This window comes from Pseudorca crassidens, chromosome 7 (assembly GCF_039906515.1).
Source record: "Pseudorca crassidens isolate mPseCra1 chromosome 7, mPseCra1.hap1, whole genome shotgun sequence".
Classification (NCBI taxonomy): Eukaryota; Metazoa; Chordata; class Mammalia; order Artiodactyla; family Delphinidae; genus Pseudorca; species Pseudorca crassidens.
This window is the reverse complement of record NC_090302.1, coordinates 2,397,501-2,414,112: the sequence shown is the minus strand read 5'-3', so window position 1 is coordinate 2,414,112 and position 16,612 is coordinate 2,397,501. Positions and strand designations below refer to the sequence as shown.

The 16,612-nt window shown below is 60.9% G+C and overlaps 2 protein-coding genes across 7 annotated transcripts in view; one reads left to right on the top strand and one right to left on the bottom strand.

Annotated features, from left to right (window-relative positions):
* The window catches only part of FAM163B (family with sequence similarity 163 member B), a 30,888-nt gene extending 20,836 nt beyond the window's left edge, over window positions 1–10,052 (top strand). Inside the window, exons 2-3 of the mRNA XM_067742766.1 lie at window positions 7,061–7,176; window positions 7,898–10,052. Of these exons, the coding sequence (XP_067598867.1) occupies window positions 7,084–7,176; window positions 7,898–8,293 (489 nt within the window). The 5' untranslated portion in view covers window positions 7,061–7,083 and the 3' untranslated portion in view covers window positions 8,294–10,052. The remainder of the gene's footprint in view (window positions 1–7,060; window positions 7,177–7,897) is intronic.
* A 1,499-nt stretch (window positions 10,053–11,551) lies between these two features.
* ADAMTSL2 (ADAMTS like 2) overlaps window positions 11,552–16,612 on the bottom strand; it is a 35,923-nt gene continuing 30,862 nt past the window's right edge. For 5 of the 6 annotated variants that reach the window (XM_067742708.1, XM_067742710.1, XM_067742706.1 and 2 more), the window contains 4 exons: window positions 16,199–16,369; window positions 15,302–15,478; window positions 12,924–13,068; window positions 11,552–12,189 (listed from right to left, as the gene is read on the bottom strand). In XM_067742708.1, coding sequence (XP_067598809.1) covers window positions 12,071–12,189; window positions 12,924–13,068; window positions 15,302–15,478; window positions 16,199–16,369 — 612 coding nt within the window. In that variant the 3' untranslated portion in view covers window positions 11,552–12,070. Of the gene's footprint in view, window positions 12,190–12,923; window positions 13,069–15,301; window positions 15,479–16,198; window positions 16,370–16,612 lie in introns of those variants that run through there. The other variant, XM_067742711.1, reaches the window with a different exon arrangement.

The window sequence follows — 16,612 nt, the reverse complement described above, 5'->3', positions numbered from 1 at the left end:
TCTGGAAATGAACAGCACCGTCTTCGCCCGGCTGGAAGGGCTGCTTGTGAAGCGAGCGGATTCCAGGGCCCCACGCAGACCCGCCGAGGCCTGGGCCTCTGCATATTTCCCGGGTTCCCGTCCCTGGAGGGTTTAAGAGTCGCTGGGCTGGTTGAGCCTGAGGCCCGGCCAGTGTGGAGGGTGCAGGGCTGGGCTTCTCCTTGGCTCCTAGAAGGGGCGCCGGGCACCTCAGGTGAACAGGCGAAGGGGTGGGGGGTGCTGGAGGGGCGTAAGACAGGCAGACTGAGGAGACTCGATCCTTGGTCCGCAAGGCAGGGAGGGGTGGGATGCAGCAACGGGAACAGAGGAGAGTCTGAGGCAGTGCAGGACACGTGGTCCAGATGGCAGCCATGCGGGGGTCCTCTGCCAGGGGAGGGGCTCCGTGAGGGCAAGGGGGAGGCAGGTGGGCCGGCGTCTGCCCCGCTGCCAGGTGTTTCCTGCCCCCCACCCCGCTGGATCTCCTCGCCGCAGGAGGCAACCGGAGCTCGTAAGGCGGCGGCTCCCCGCGAGACACCGGGCTCTCGGAAGGGGCCGTGGCCCGCCCAGCCCCCCTCCACAGACTCTGGGGCCGGGGGTGCCCAGGGAGGCCCCATCTCACAGTCTGTCCCTGTAAAAATCGGGGGCGGGGACAGGGAAGCAAAGCCGTTTATAAAGCTTTAAAACTGTTTATGGTCCCGGGGGGCAGATTAACAATTCAGCTCAATCCTCGCCAACTCGTCTTGGCTGGCGGTGCGTGGAGACTTGGGGCGGGGGCTGGGGCCAGGGAGCTGGAGGAGGGACGGCGGCGGCAGCCTCCACCAGGCTGGCACTGGACCTGCCGGCACCTCGCTGCCCCTCTCCTTCCTCTCCCGGCCCGACCCGGCCTGGCCCATCAGATGGCCATCCTTCCAGGACGGCTCAGAAGCCTTCTCCTCCAGGAAGCCCCCCACCATTTCCCTGATGCGATTCTGCCCCCTGAGCCCCGAAGCCCTCCGTTGGTCTCTGGGCACTCGGCGTAGCCATTCCCGGGACACAAGTGTCCAGGGGACACTGGATCAGCCCGGTTTCCCTCTAAGCTCCCAGGCAAGTTTATCGGAGTGTTTGCGGTCCTTCCCCTTCTCTGCCCCCCTGCGGGATGCCATCCTGATCTATTGCCTGGACCAGCAGCTGGCATTTTTTTCACATTCGTGATTCTGAAACTTTGTCCTGCATCTCAGTTATCCGGACCCCTCACAGGCAGGGCTGGTTAAAGATACAGACCTAGATCCTTCAAGTCCAGAGCTGGCAGGACTTGGTTTTCTAAATCCTCCCATGCCCATATTACAGAGAAGGAAACTGAGGCCCAGAGAGTGGCCTGAGACCCAGGGTTACCAGCGAGTGTATGGCGGGACACTCCCCCTCCTGCCCACCCTCGAGGGCAGGACAAGGGCCCCTCAGCCCTGGTTACTTCAGTGTCCAGCTGGGCAGCGTCCCCAGGCACAGGAAGGAGGTCTGAGAGGCGACAGCTCAGCGAGGGCAGCAAGGTATGGGGCTTGGGGAAAGGGTCCTCTGGCCGCTGTTCTTCCACTGACTTGCTGTGTGAGGTCACGAATGTCTCCCCCGCAACGGTCACCACCCCTGCACTGGCCTCAGCTTCCCCCTACACCCCCCATTAAACAGAGGGGTGGGACTTCAAGGTTCTGTGAGTTGCATTAAAGAAGTCCAGGAAGGCTTCTTGGAGGAGAAGGCATGTTCTGAGCACTGAAGGCAGGGGAAGGCCTGGAGAGGCATAGGGAAGAGCATCCCTGGGGTGGGGCACAGTAAGGGCATAGGGGTGGCTGGAGGGTGGGGTGAGGGAGGCCATGTCACACTCTCGGGGGCAGTTCGGAGTTGACCATGGACTGATGTCAGGCTGGGGCCTAAGCGAAGCTGCCAGTGGTGTGCGTGCACGTCTGCTGCCCGGGCCTGGTCCCGGGAGCGGCGCCCGGCTCGGGCGTTGCTGCCCGTCGGCGTGCGTGTATCTGCAGAGTGAGGCTGAGACGCTCCAGCTGGACGGGGCAAGAGTGTTGGAGCTGTGCCTGCTGACAGTCCTGGGCGCCTGGCCGGTGCCGGGGTCCTTCCCATCGCGCCACCAGGCTGCCTGTGGCTGGAGGCCCCCCACCCAGAGCCGGGCAGAGCGAGGGGCCATCTGTGTCTCAGACCCGGGGAGAGGCTCCGTGGCCACGCCCTCAGGGACCTGATAGAGGGTTGAGAGGCAGAGAGGGAGACATAGTAACAATAGGAAACTGAGCACAGCACACCTGCCGCGGGGTGGAATCCTCCATGTTCTTCCGTTTTACAGAGGAGGAAACTGAGGCACAGAGAAATGGAGGTATTCGAAGCCCCACGCTTGCAGCTAACTGGGGGCAGAGCCAGGCTGGCTCCCAGCGGTCCGTCCGGCTGGGGTGTTGGGGGCGCTGAGTTTAACTCCTGCACTTTGACCTCCTCCTTGACCTTTCCCAAGCCCAGTGAGTTCCCTCATCCATGAAGCAGGGCCATAATGATCTTTTTGGGGGTACAAATGGCAGAACCACACCCAAGGTTGATGTGTTCACAGCAAGAGTCACTCTGAGGGTCTCAGGGAGGGAAACGGAATCCCGTGAATTGGGACCACAGCCTGGCTCTCTCTGGGCACCTGCGTCCTTCCTCTCTTCCCGCCTGGACCAACTCCCCTGCCTCCACACACATGCCGCCCTGGCTGCGGCCTGAGTGCCCATGTCTCTACCCAAGGTCAAGGGACCAGCAGGGACTGGCCAGTCTCCAGGTCCTGGTTCCACTTCCCGGGAGAGAGAAGACGGTTGGCCCGGCGTGGGGGGGCTGGCGCCTTTCCATCCCAGCCCCAGCAAGCCGTGGCCAGCGGAGCGGCAGGGAGTACGGAGGCTACTGAAGCCCTCTGGGCCTGGGAGGCCCTGGATTTCCCGTGGCAGGCGCTGGGTCACACGTGGCTTTCAGCTGCGATGGGCCCATTGGCCAGAATGACACGCGTGGACCAGTGGCCCTGAATGGGGGACTGGCTTTGGCTGGATCACCAGGAGGGACCCTGGCCTTCTCTGAACCTCGGTCTCTTCATCTGCAAATTGGGGGTCCCAGTGCCTGCTCTGCCCTCCCACGGCTGCCGCAAAGACCAGGGAGAGCTGTCAGGGGTCCATTCCACTGCCCGCTTTCTGGCCACTCCAGGGTCAGGCTGAGACAAGCCGGGGTGTCCCTGTGAGCCCCCAGGGGGGAAGGGTTTGGGGGCGTGGGGCGCAGCGCCCCGCCAGCAGCTGCGTGCTTTGCTTTGCCTCACCTCCGTGAAGAGTGTGAAACGCATCTGGACGGCAGGCCTGGCCCTGCCCAGCATCCCCCGCTGGTTGCTTCCTCTGCACACCCAGCTCCCTGGATCCGGCCCCGTTCGGCCTGCACCTTTGGCAGGGCTGGTGGGCCAGCTGGCCTCAGCCACCCTGGGGGCCGAGGAAGGCTGGAGCTGCCCGGCAGGGCGCCCAGAAATGCAGGGGTCCCTGGGGCTGCTGCTCTGTCTGTGTGGCCTGCACTGTGTCTTCCTGACCGGGCCCTATTGGTCCAGCTGTCTGGATCTGCCTGTCTGCACCTCTGTCTGTCTGCATTTGGAGCTGTCTGTGAGTCTGGGTCTCGTTGTCTCGTCGCTTTGGGCCTGTCTGGATGTACCTTTCAGTCCATCTGTCTGTTTGCTCAGGGTCTGGGTTCCCACCCCAGCTGTGCCTCTGTCGCAGGACGCTCCCCCCACCCCTCGTGGGCACACGTTCACGTCCTCCCCCACCTATAGACCAGCGTCCCCGGCGTCCCTGCCCGCCACTCCCTGCCAGTCCACTTGACCCTGCAGACGAGCCTGTGGGGAACCGCTGAGCAGCCAGCCTCACCAGGCGGGGCGCAGCCTCCCTCACTCCTGACCCACCGACCGCCCAGACCCCCCGAGTCTCCCAACGAAAACCCCGTGTGTCAGTTCTCACACATTCCTGGAAGAGAGCAAATCGGCCCAAATTCCATCAAGTCTTTGGCAAGGCGCATCAGCAGCCTTAGAAACGTGCACAGCACAGAGCGCTTCACGGCACGTTCCTGTAATTGCAAGACGTGGGAGGTAACGCAGATCCCGGCCCGCAGGGCCTGACTGAGTGAGTGGGGCCCCTTCACGCCGCGGGGCGAGCTCTAGGGGCCCCTGGGGGTAATCCCGCCCCTAGGGAGACGTGGTGTATCTGGGGAGAGACTACTGGGTGAAAAGGGGAGGTATGGAGGGTGTAGACAGAATGCCACTTTCGCTCAGGAGGAGAAGGAAATCTATATTTGCTTATATTTTTAGAAAGAAGCAACGGAAGGATAAACCCAGAACTAAGTGAAATGGTTACTTCTGGGCAGAGTAGGGTGGGCGGTGGCTCGGGGTGGGGGGGGGCTGGGCGTGCAAGACCTCTCTGAATGCACCTGGTTTTATGCTTTTGACTGGAACCAAATGTTTTCTACAATTAAAGAGCAAAGCTAAATCCGTTTTTTTAAAGAAAGTAAAAACTAGAATAAATGAACCTGAATATCAAGGTGGTGGAAAGAAAACCGTACTAAGAATTATTTCAAGTGACTTTGAAACAATTTTTCTACTACACATCCCTAAGGGGACAAGGACAAAAAAAATAACAGATATCAAATTCCATTCAGTAGACTTGTTAGTAAAAACATCGGTAACACTACTTTTAAATTATTATATATGATGGGAAAAAGCAAATGATGAAGTGCTTGTTATTAGGAAATAAAATTTGCACTGTAAAGGTCACATAGACATCACGTTTTCACATGTCAAAACCCTTTGATCTCTAATTTTAAATGGAAATGTCAGTATAAACTCATGTTCATTTTTCTGTTCCTTAAAAAAAAAAGTCTTTCCGAGCTCTGGCCACCGGAAAAACCTGGAAACCCAGGAGCAGCTAGCACCCCTAGTGCCCAGACTGTGTTCTCTAGAACCACTTCCCAGCAAGAGAACCAGGGTGTCCCAGGAGATAAGCTGGGACATCTTACGCCTAAAAGCAACATGCGACCAAGGGTTAGTGGGGTCCCACCAAAATGACGCCGGAGTCAACCTGGAGGTGCTTCCAAACCCACGGTCCCGGTGGGATCATCTGAACATCAAAAAGAATGATGACTGCAGTGGCTTAAAACACATCAGATGTACATACAAGTCAGTGAGATCACAGTGATACTGTAGAGCGACCACAAGTCTCACGGGGCGCCAACTTATTCTGAAAATTGAAAAAGTTACGAACTGAGCGTCTACTCCTTTCCTCTGCAGACTGTCTTTTAATATTACTGGATAGGTAATGGGGAAGGTTCTTTAGAGAAGAACCAGAGCTGATACACGCAGAAGAAATGACAGCATCTGAAAAGTCGCTATTTGCAACTCCTAATGAAATAACAGACGTAGGCTATGATTTCCAGCGGCTGCTGAAAGGATGAGGTGGAAGGCTGATGGGGAATTTTACGGTGGGAGGATTGGGCTGACGGCAGCTGAACCCACCGGCAAGTCTCAACATCACGACAAGGACAGCGTGGGGCCCTGAAAGTGAAGCGATAGGAAGCCAGTTTAGAGGACAAAACCATGATGGAGGGACATAGGAAATGGTGCTGGGAGAAATGCAGCCAGTTCTAGTACATGGAAAATCCTGTAAGATAAATGACCCAGTTTCTTCTATAAACAGCATGGGGCGGGGAGGGGCGAGAGTGGATGGGAACTCTTCTGCAGTCAAAAGGGGCAAACTGGATCCTGATTTGCGCAAAACCAACTGTAAAAAGACGTTGTGGAGATGACTGGAGGCTTTTTAAAGGTCCTCACCTGTCAGATTCCGCACTGAAGTATTTATGAGTAAACTAATACACTCTGGGATTTCTTTAGGGAACTCAATCGCCCGTGCCATGCTATTCCCCTGGCGGAAAAAAAAAAAAAAAGGTAGGGGGTGGAAATTGAGGCAGGGTGTGCTCAGCAGAAGCTGGTGCCTCAGAGATGACTGTTAACCGTCCAGGGATACGGCAAGCCGGCTATTAAAGCCTGGTCGCTTGAAATGGGCCACAGTGAGAATATTTACGGCACGAGCATCAGCAAACGCCACAGGTCAGGGTGCTTTCACTCCAAGAACTAGTTTATCAGCACCCGGCCGGACAGCGCTCACAAGGGCACCGCTGGTGACCGCATTGTGCATCCTCTCTACTTTGTGTGTGTTTGAAATTTTCCACAGTAGTTTACGAGGGGCACATCCTTAGGCCTAGAAATCCCACTTCTGAGAACTTATCCTGGACAGGTAATTGAAGTCAGTCCTGCAATTCAAGTGGCTTCCGTTTTTAGCTACGCAAACGTGTATGGAAACGTTGGCTTAAGATTTATTTTTTAACGTCAACAGCCTAAACACCAAAAAGGAGTTTGGTTTTCAGTTTCGAAACATGAGAAAGTTCTGGAAGTCGGTTGCAAGCAAAGCGAATGTACTTAACGCTACTGACTTGTACACTTAAAAACGGTCAAGATGGTAAATTTTATGTCACGTGTATTTTACTGGTGATTTGAAATGTTAAGAAAAAAGGATCGGTTATGTTATAAAATGGAATATGGTTCGAAATTATGTTACAGAAGAAAATTTAATGGTAAGGAAAAATAAGGATGAGCTGGTGAAGTGACAAAGCCGGTTACAAGACCATACGTTCAGCCCGACTGCATTTGGGTAAATTTATGCGTGAGCTTGTCGCCCAGGCTGAAAGTGTGCTAGGCTAAGCGCTCACATACGTGCTCAAGAAACCTACAGGGACCCCTGAGAGCGAGGGGGTGTGCTGTTAGCATCATCTCCTAGAGGTGTGGAAACTGCTGGCACAGGCAGAGGCCGAGGGGGATGTCCCACCTGAGCCCCAGGCCCAGCCGCTGCCTCCTGCATGCAGTTGGGTTTTTCGTTTTCCCTTTCGGAGCGCTTCCTCAACCTCCTAACCTAGAACAGCTTCCTTCTGCAAAGAGCTGACAACGTGGTGAAGCTGGTGCTGTGCGTTGCAGGCTGTTGATGGAGAAGGGGGCGGATGACAGCCGGAACTGTGGTCATCACCGGGGGCATCTTGGCGACTGTGATTCTGCTTTGCATCATCGCGGTTCTGTGCTACTGCCGGCTCCAGGTACTCCGGGAGCTGGGGGGGGGGGGGGGGGCGGGGGGGGGGCGGGGGGAGGGAAGCCCAGAGGGGGCCCTGCAGAGGGAGGGAGCCAGGGCCCAGGAAGGCGGAAGAGTCAGGTCTCCAAGAAGGTGCAAGGCAGACGGCACCCCCGGACTCCACCTGTGAGGGCTCGGTGATGACGGCTCCCCAGACTCCCTGCGAGGTGAGTCCGCTGAGGCTCAGAGAGGGTAAGGGCCTTTGCAGATGTCACACAGCTGCCAAGCGGGGAGCAGGGGTGAGCCCTTGGGCGGTGCTACTCCACCACCTGTGCACTCCCTGCCCCACCCACACTCTAGGGCTGTCCTAGGTCCCCCGCATCTTTCTTCCTGAGAGAGGACAGGAAGCCACGTGCATAGGGCAAGGCAGCACGGCTTGGTGCCCTGGAACTAGATTGGGACCAGACTGCCTGGGCTCGAATCCCAGCTCTGCCGCTTTCAGGCTGCCTGCACCCCCTGTGCCTCAGTTTCCCCACCTGCAAAATGGAGTTGGCCGTTGCACCTGCCCCCAGTTGCCGTGGGCTGAAACGAGTGAATCCCTCACTTAGGGATCCCGGGAGTCCGGGGTGCCTGGATTACGAGCTCCCGTGAGTGGTGGTGCCAGGGACGCGGGTGTCTGAGCTGGGTGCCGCACACTTGCAGTGAGGGGAGCCGGGGAACCGGCGGTCACAGTGGCCCTCTGCCCGCAGTACTACTGCTGCAAGAAGGAGGAGTCCGAGGAAGACGAGGAGGAGCCCGACTTCGCCGTGCACTCGCACCTGCCCCCACTGCACTCGCACCGCAGCCTCGTGCTGACCAACGGGCCGGCGCTCCACCCGGCCACCGCCGCCTCCTTCAGCCAGAAGTCCCCGCAGGCCCGCGCCCTCTGCCGCAGCTGCTCCCACTACGAGCCGCCCACCTTCTTCCTGCAGGAGGACGAGGGCGTGCGCAACGGCGGGGAGCGCGTCGCCCACAAGAGCGTCAGCCGGGAGGACGTGGCGCTGCCGCCTGGGAGCTTCGGGGCCCTGCAGGCCCTCAACCCCAGCCGCCTCTCGGCCATGCGGGAGGCCTTCTCGCGGAGCCGCAGCATCAGCACCGACGTCTGAGGGCGCCCCCGGCCGCCGACAGGTCCTGAGACCACGGTGGGGTCCCCACGGCGTCCCAGCCTGGCCCTGGGCCGGGACCCAGGCTCGGCCCAGCCTGCCTCACAACCGCGTCCTCACGGGGGCCCGTTGGGGAGCTCCGGGGCTCGCTGCGGGGGTCAGACCCAGTGAAAGCAGTGTGGCCGCCCTGGTGGTGGCCCCGGGGCCTGGGTTCGGAAGGGAGGCGGGCATGATGCGGGCACAGGTGTGCGGTAGCATCCGGGTGGCAGACTGCTGGGTGAGGTAGGGCTCTGGAGCATAGACCCCAGGCTGCTGCTACCAGTGCTGCCGTCAGGGAGGGGGCCGTGGAAGGTGGCCTCCGTCTCAGCCCCAGCAAGTCGGCATCTCTGGCTTCACCGCTGGCCGTGTCCCTCCCTCCCTGGGCCTCAGTCTACCTACTTGTTCAAAGAAGGGGTGGCAGCCGCGATGCTAGGGGCCCTGCAGCACAAGCCTCACCTGGCGCCTTGCAGACCAGGCACCCCGTCCCAGAACAGGGCCTCCCCCCGCCCCTCCCACACACACCCTGGCTTTAAGCGCCAGGAGGCTGAGACGCTGGTTGATTGAGCTGGGCCCCCAGCTGGGCAGATCGCCCTAGAAGGGGGAGCTCCCTTGGGATGCGCAGCCCCGACTGGCTTTTTGGTGAAAATGGAGTGGGGAGGAGGCCATGTGCTGCTCCCCCCGCGTCGGCAGTGTCCACACTAAAATGCCCAGTCCAGTCCTCAGCCCCGATGCGGTAAGGCGGACGCAGCCATGGACAGGGGCTAAATGACCCACTGACTCCCCGTGAGACCTGGGACGGGCCCTCCCACTCCTGGGCCTCAGCACCCCCCAGAGCCCTCCTGCTTTCATGACCCGGGGCACAGATCCCCAAGCTCTGCCACCTGCCCAGTTTCTCAGGAGGACCTGGAAGCAAGACCCCAGGCTGCCCTTTCCCTGCTCCGGCCCCGTGCGCACGCTCCCAGCAGGGCTGGGGCTCCCCCGCCGTCCAGCTCGAGAAATGCCCCAAACCCAGGGGCACCACCCGCGGGGCACGCAGCCCCGTCCACGCAGAGGCACCGTTTCCTCTCGGCAGCATGGCCCCCAGAGTCCCCTGCCCTCTCCCGGGCTCTCTCTGCCTCTGGGCCCAGCCACAGAGCCAGCCCCCACCCTGGCAGGGCAGCCCCGTCTGCCCAGGAAGACGGACCAGGCTCCCCAGCTAAGCCACCTTCCTAGCAGACAAACCTTCGGGGCACGTGGCTATCCCCGAGCTGTGGGCGGCCTGAGCACCACACTTCTGCTCTTTCTCCAAAGTGCTGCTGAGCTGTGACTCCTGACCTGAGCAGAGTTAGGAAGGCTTACTATTTTTGGCATCGTCGATTCCCCCCCCCCCCGCCCCCACCTTCTTCCTTTCTCCTCCTGCCTCAGTTTGGACTTGCTAATGGAATTCATCCCCAAGCTGCCCCTTCCTTTGTCACAGCCCGTGAGTTTGTTTCTGATGCATTAGCTGGGCGGGGTGGGCGGGGGTGGGGAGGGGGGTGAGGGTCAGGAGGTGGCGCTTCCTGCGGCTGTTCTGTTCGGTTTCCTATTTCCTTTTCTGGTCTCTGGCCTCTGTGTAGATTCCTAGATCCATTTGACATCAACACGCACCCATCCATCCGAACTCCCCCGGCTCCACCATGGGGACCTGCGGGGAGCTGCCTGCTCTCTGACGGATTCGAGAGCCAATAAAACTCCTGACACCGTGTGCTGTCTTTGGTCTGCCTGACATTCCAGGCCAGCCCAGACCCCTCTCCGGGGTGGGGGTCTTAGCCCAGACCCCTCTCAGGTGGGTGGGGCCGTATGCAGCCCAGCACCGGGCAGAGCTGGCCTTCCTCTCCCGTCCAGCCCCCAGGGTCAAGGCACTGCCCAAAGGCGCCCGGCCGCAGCCATGTTTGGTTTAGATTTTCCCGGGGTGGATGTGTCAGTCTTCCATAATTGGAAGCCACTGGCCTAAAGCCTGAGCTCCTGGAGGGTGGGTGGGGGGTGGCAGGCTGAGCCACCTGGGGCAAGTGACTGACCTCTCTGGGCCCGGGTCTTAGCATCAACACAATGGGTGACAGTGATACCGACTCCACGGGGCTCTTAGGGTTAAAGAGGCAGCGCTGGTAACGCACTGGGCACCGACCTTGGCGCACAGGATGCGCACAGAAAGTGCTGGTGGAAAGGAGGATGGGGGAGGAAGGTCACAAGGAGAGAAAAGATGGGGGTGGGGGCAAATGACAGGGCACAACGGTGCGGTGTGTCAGGGAGCCCCAGAACCCTGCAGTGCGGCCACCCACCTCTGCCGGAACTGAGCCGCTGACCTTGAGGGAGCTCACCCCACAGGCCCCAGCGAACCTGGAGAGCCACTCACCCACCTGCAGCCCCCTGGATGCCATCCTAAACACTGTGGTGGACCCCGCTCTGGTCCCAGTTTGGGGACAGGCTGGCCCTGCATCCTGGGGAAGCAGTCAGGTAGCCCCTCGCCTCCCTGCCCCCTGTCCCCAACGACCCTCCCTGCGGCATCCTCGGCCCTGTGCCCTCTCGCTGTCCCTCGGCGGGTGGACACCCCCATCGCCCCTTCTCCGCTGCGGCCAAGCCAAGGTGCTTTCAGCACCCTCCACACCCACCCTCTCCCTGGAAGTTTTCCGTTTCCACACTCCACCCACCCCCCCACACCCCGCTTTCATCTGGAAGAACTCCTGCGGCTGGACCAGCCTAAACGTCACCTCCCCCAGGAAGCCCTCCTGTGTCCCAGCACCCTTAAGTCTAGATTAAGTAGCCCTTCTAAGAGGCCCAGAAACAGTAGTGATGGCCATTTCCTGAGCACTCCATGTGGGCCCACACCGCGCCTCCCACCCTGCCTGCCTCACCTCTTCCTCCCGTGGTTCGGGTGAGGGAGTTCCCTTGGGCTCCGCTGTCCCCCAAGCCCCACAGCAGTTGGGAGGTGCGAGATGGGCTCGGTTCTGACTCCAGCGCCCGAGTCCTGATGCCCCTGAGACCCCTCCCCGCGGGCCACCCACTCTTTTTGTCACCTTCTGTCCACTCTCCCCTGTCATCTCCTCAGGGAGACGCTGCAGCCCGGCCCCCAGCCCCACCTGGTCCCAGACCTGAGGCCGCAGCAGAGCCTTCTGCATGGGCGAGCTAGACAGCGCCCCCAGCTCCCGAAGCCTCACGGCCACCCCACCCCGCCTGGCAGACCCCGGAGACCCCATGATGCCGCCATAAATAGGACCACTTTATTAACGTACAGAGAGGACTGACGGACGACAGCACAGCCATGGTGCTGCGAGAAAAACGCCTCTTCCCAGGTGTAAAGTGCGGTGGGTCCCTCCGTGCCAAGAGCTTCGTATCAGGGAGGCGAGCGATGCTACGTCGTGAGATTAAAATTCCTCCGGCAAGAGTCACCTAGACAGCATCAGGATCCCAGGCGCCCCGTCTCCCTGGCTGCCCATCCCCCTCTCCTCACCCCCACAGCCCTGGAGGGATAGAGGATGTTCCCAGGCCCCCGGGTGGGAGCCACAAACGCGCCAGTCCTCCCGGCTCTGTCCTGGGAGGGCCGACAGGGCCGAGGGGCGCGCTCGGGGGTTGGGGGGCAGGGGAGGGGCTCTCCTGCCCGGGGAGAGAGCAGGGGCTCAGTGTCACGTCTTCACAGCCGGGGCGCCCTGCAGGGAGGGTGTCCGTGGAGGGGCTGCTGCGGCCCCAGGGATGGGGTGCTCGGTCTCTGAGGAGCGGCCGCCGGGCCTAGGAGTGGGGGGGCCGGCAGGAGCGACAGCATGCCTTGCTGTAGTACCAGTGGCCGCAGAGGTTCACCTTGATGGCCAGGGCGCAGTTGGTGCCCGGCTGGTCCTGGCAGCTGTCGTCTGGGGAGGGGACACGGCGGGGGGCGTAGGGCATCAGGAGGCGGTCAGGGGTGATGGCCCCACCCCACCGCCTCCTCTCCTTGAGTTCTACCTCTCTGCCACTGCTTCCCTGCCTCCGTCCCACTCCAGGGATGTCACAGACCCCACCAACTGATGTGAACGGTGCACAGGGAAGGGTAATGCCCAGGGCCCAGGATCTGGAAGAGCCACTGATCTCACCTACCCGGGAGACCCACAGGTGCCCCTTCCACTCAGTAGGTCCAAAGCAGAGCTCATCACCCGGCCCTGGTGCCCCCTCGGAGCCTAGTACCCTCACGCATCTTCCAGGTGCCCGAGCCAGAGACCCTGCTTCAGCCCCTCGCCTCCCGGCTCCTGCGTGCCCAGCTCGGGGGCGCTCTGGCTAAGTCTTCCTGGCTCCCTGGTCCCCTGCCCCACAGCTGCCCTCCCATCTTCTGAAGCCGGATGCTGTCTCCAAAGTGCAGGTCTTGGCATGGCTCCTGGGGACCCCAAGCTCCAGTCAGCTCTCACCTGCCGCCCTTCCCACCCTCACCTCCCAGCCTGGGCTCAGCCACTCCAGGAGGAACCTTCACTCCCCGACATGCATTGGTCCCTGTAGCCACTAGGCCCTCCCGGTCACCCTGGCCGATGCCTGCTCATCCCGCAGGCCCTGGCGCAGCCCAGCCTCTGCTCTCCCGGGAAAGCCCCTGCCCCGCCCTCAGCCTCTTCCCCCTCACCTGGGGGCTCCGTGGGGCAAGGCTGCAGGTCACAGGCCTGTCTGCCAACGGGCTTCACCAGCGGGTCGCAGCCCCGGACGATGTCGGTGCCTTGGTAGCACTTCACGTCTCGCATCCGCACTCCCACCCCGCAGGTCTTGGTGCACTGGTCGGGGAGAGATGGCATGGCCCAAGCCCCCACCAGAGGGGCAAGGGCTCTGGCCAGAGGTGGGGGATCCCACCCCTGTCACCTGGCTACCGAGTCTTACCCGACACGGGACACGTGGAAGGGCACTGGCTGGCAGCCAGGAGACACTAAGACTCGTCCCCCCTCCCCCGGGGCTGCTGAGTTTCCCCGTCTGCACCGTGAGGGTGTGGCCGTCTCCTCTCTCAACTGTCCCCCCCCACCCCCGGCCGGGTGGGTCCTTCGGCTGTAGCTTTCCTGGGTCCTGTGCTACCGAATGCTCAGGACACACAGGGCCACGGCCCAGGGAGAGTGCTGGTTTCCCACTCCAATAACAAGCTGTGTTTGTAGTGGACCAGTTACATGTATCTTCCAAAGCCACCGCCTCACCGGCTCCCAGAGTCCAGATGTTCCCCTTGGAAAACCCCGCTGAGCTACCCAAACACCAGGGCCATCTGCTGAGCCCAGTTACCCCGCCGTCCTCCTGCCAAGATCCTACAGGCGGTGGCTCCGTCTGGCTGCCCTGATGTGGGTGACCCCACGTCACCCAGGCACGTCTGGGACCCGAGCCCTCGGTTTCCCGAGTGGGGTCTGGGGTGGGAGGCCCTGGCCCTGGGCCCACCCTCTGGTTCTGTTTGCAGAGGCACAGGGAGGGCTGCCTGCCCAATGCCCGCTCCCAGCCTGGCAGGGGGCTGGCCCAGTCTGGAGGTACCAAGCACAGACAACAGTCAGCCTTGGATGGGTGCCCTGAGGAACCTCTGGCTGTCCCTCGGCCCCTGAGTAGATGGGACAGCTGGGAGGATGCACTCTTTCTAAGCCCCTATCCCGGGAAGGGGAAGCCACAGGGGAAGCAGACACCACCCCAACCAGGGACAAAAGGACAGAGGTCCACGTCCCCACGGGCCGCTCACCCCTTGCCCACCCACCAGCATCAGGGCAAAACAGGGGCGCCCCTCCCCCAATGCTCCCAGGCTCCTGTGCAAAGACCACCGTGGGCCTCCCTACTTGCGCCCTCCTGGGAGCTACAGCACCACCAAGTGCAGGGGGGACTTGGGGCACAGGACTGGTGACGCTGCTGTAAGGAGACATCAGGGAGACGGTATGAATCTGTAAGAACCCAAGTCTAGACACAGCCGCCCCTGTGCTGTAAGAAAGGCTTGAAGGATGCTGACGACCCCCGGGGGCCCTGGGATCCTGCCGGGAGGCCTCCACAGGAAAGGAAAGGGGCCAGGAGGGAAAAGGCAGAAGCTAAAGGACCCCCTTTGCTCGGCCAGGGAACTGGGGCGGGGTGGGGTCTGCGGACCAGGGCTGCTCTCCCGGCTCAGCCCAGCCTCACGCGCCTCAGGGCCCGCCCTGCCCTGCTCTCATTAGGATGGGCCGGTTCAGGGCCTCCCTTCACTCTGCACAGCTCTCGGCCCGCCCGGAGCAGCGTCCAATGTCTGCTCACGCCCCAGGAGCTGGGGGTCAGCTCTCTCTCTGAACTTGGGTTTATTCCCCCATGGGATGGGAAGAGGAGCCCCCTCCCGGGGTGCTGTTGGGCGGAGGAAAGGAGCCCGTCTGGCAAAGTGCTGGGACCGGCCCACCCACAGGGGCCTCGGGGCCTGGGAGGTGACGGTTCTGCTTCCGGCTGTAGAGAGCAGAGAGATCTCGGCTCCAAGCCACCCGCCAGCCTGAGGCCGAGGAGCCCGCAGGGCGTGGAGGGGCCAGGCCTGTGTCAGGGCAGCGGCGGCCATTCCTCTGGCTTCCCTCTGCCCACAGTGCACATGTCCTGCCATCCCCTCTGCCTCTCCAGTCCTGTGTCCCTCCTGCCTTGACTCTGGCTCCCGGGACCGAGGCCATATCTGAGTCAGCCCCACACAGTCCCGGTACCCACCTGGGATCTGTCTGCCCCGTGTTGGGTGTCAGGCACACGTGCTGTCAAATGCACGACTGAAAGGCTACAGTGCAAGGCCGGAAGTGACCTGGGCCCCAAAACGGCCCAGGACGAGCATGGCAGGGATCCCAGAGGTGAGATCCAAGAGGACTTCCTGGAGGAGGTGGCTCTTGCACCAGCTGACTTGGTAGCACTGACAATCTTTCCAGGGGTGAAAAGCCCTGACGGAGGCTGAGGGGGGGACATGAGGGGCACTTGGGGCGAGAGAGGAGGTACTTTGGCAGGACCAGAACTCAGGCCTGGCCTCAGGTGACCTCAGCGGGGGGCCAGCCAGGCGCTTACCTCAGACCAGGGGCTGGTGTACCACTTGAAGCAGGGCCTCTCGAAGCACGTGCTCTCCTCCGGGGGCTTCTTGGCCAGGCCGCACTCGGGGCCGTTGCGCGTCTGCGGCTTCCCGTTGGCCAGCTCCATGCACAGTACCAGCCTCTTTTTCACACCTCGGCCACAGGTGGTGTTGCACTGAGGCAGGGTGACAGACGGGGCCGGGTCAGGGGTCAAGGGCCAGAGGCCAGGAGGACCAGAACACAGAGCCCAGAGCCAGGCCAGTGGTAATGTCTCGGTCAATAGCAAGCGGGTGAAAACGCTTAGGTCGACGGCAGTTGGCCGAGAACTCTCCGGTCGATAACCACGTGGCCCCAGACAGATCTAATGACAAGCAATTTAGCATAAAACCATCTGCTGTGAAACAAAATGGTTAACGGCCATCCAACCTCAGATGATTTAGCTCATCGTGATCTGCCTGAAGCGAGTAGTTGACAGCAGTGCGGTTGAGAACAATTCGTCTGAAATTTTAAGTTGGTGACCTTGGCAGGTCTAGGGGTCGTGAGAACAAAGGGATGTACAGGGCCCACGAGCCAAGAGCGAGTACAGCAGAAGGACCCCCAACCCTGGGTTTCCATCTTTCGGGAACATGGGGTCATGGGAACTATACCAGCCCTGCATGCCTCGTTGAACATTTGCTATTTAGATTTGGGAAGTTTTAAGAGGTTTTCTTACTTTTTTGTTTTTTTCTCTTTCAAATGGATGTTTAGTGAATTGTGTGAATTAGGATGCACTTGGTCCTAATGTCCAATTAGTTCCTCGTCTGACCAGTCCGTCATTCTGGCCGCCTGGCTCTCGGCCAAATGCTCTCCCAGACGGAGGGGGCCCTGCCACCCGGCTCGGGCGCGGGGCACTCACCCGTTCCCAGTCCTGGGCCAGCCAGTGGGCGGGGCAGTTCTTGTCCCCGCAGGGGTGGATGGCCAGAGGCTTGGCCTCCATCTGGCACTGAGACTCGGGCACCACCCGTCCGTCGCTGGTCTTGCAGTACACGTGTCTGATCATGCGGCCCTGCCCGCAGCTCCCACTGCACTGCAAGGGGACACCCGGGGTTAGAGGCAGAGCCCCCTCCCAGGTCCCCCAGACATCATTCCCAAGAGAGGAGAACAGCTGGGGGCAGGGGAGGGGTTGCCATGGTAACCATGTTTTAAATAACAGTTTCTGTTCTAATGACAGAAAGATTGCATGCCCATTGAAAAACACACAGAGAAAAGCACGCCTAAGACACCTGAAAAGCTCATCTGTACACCCAGCACTCAGAGGGGACCCCAGTGA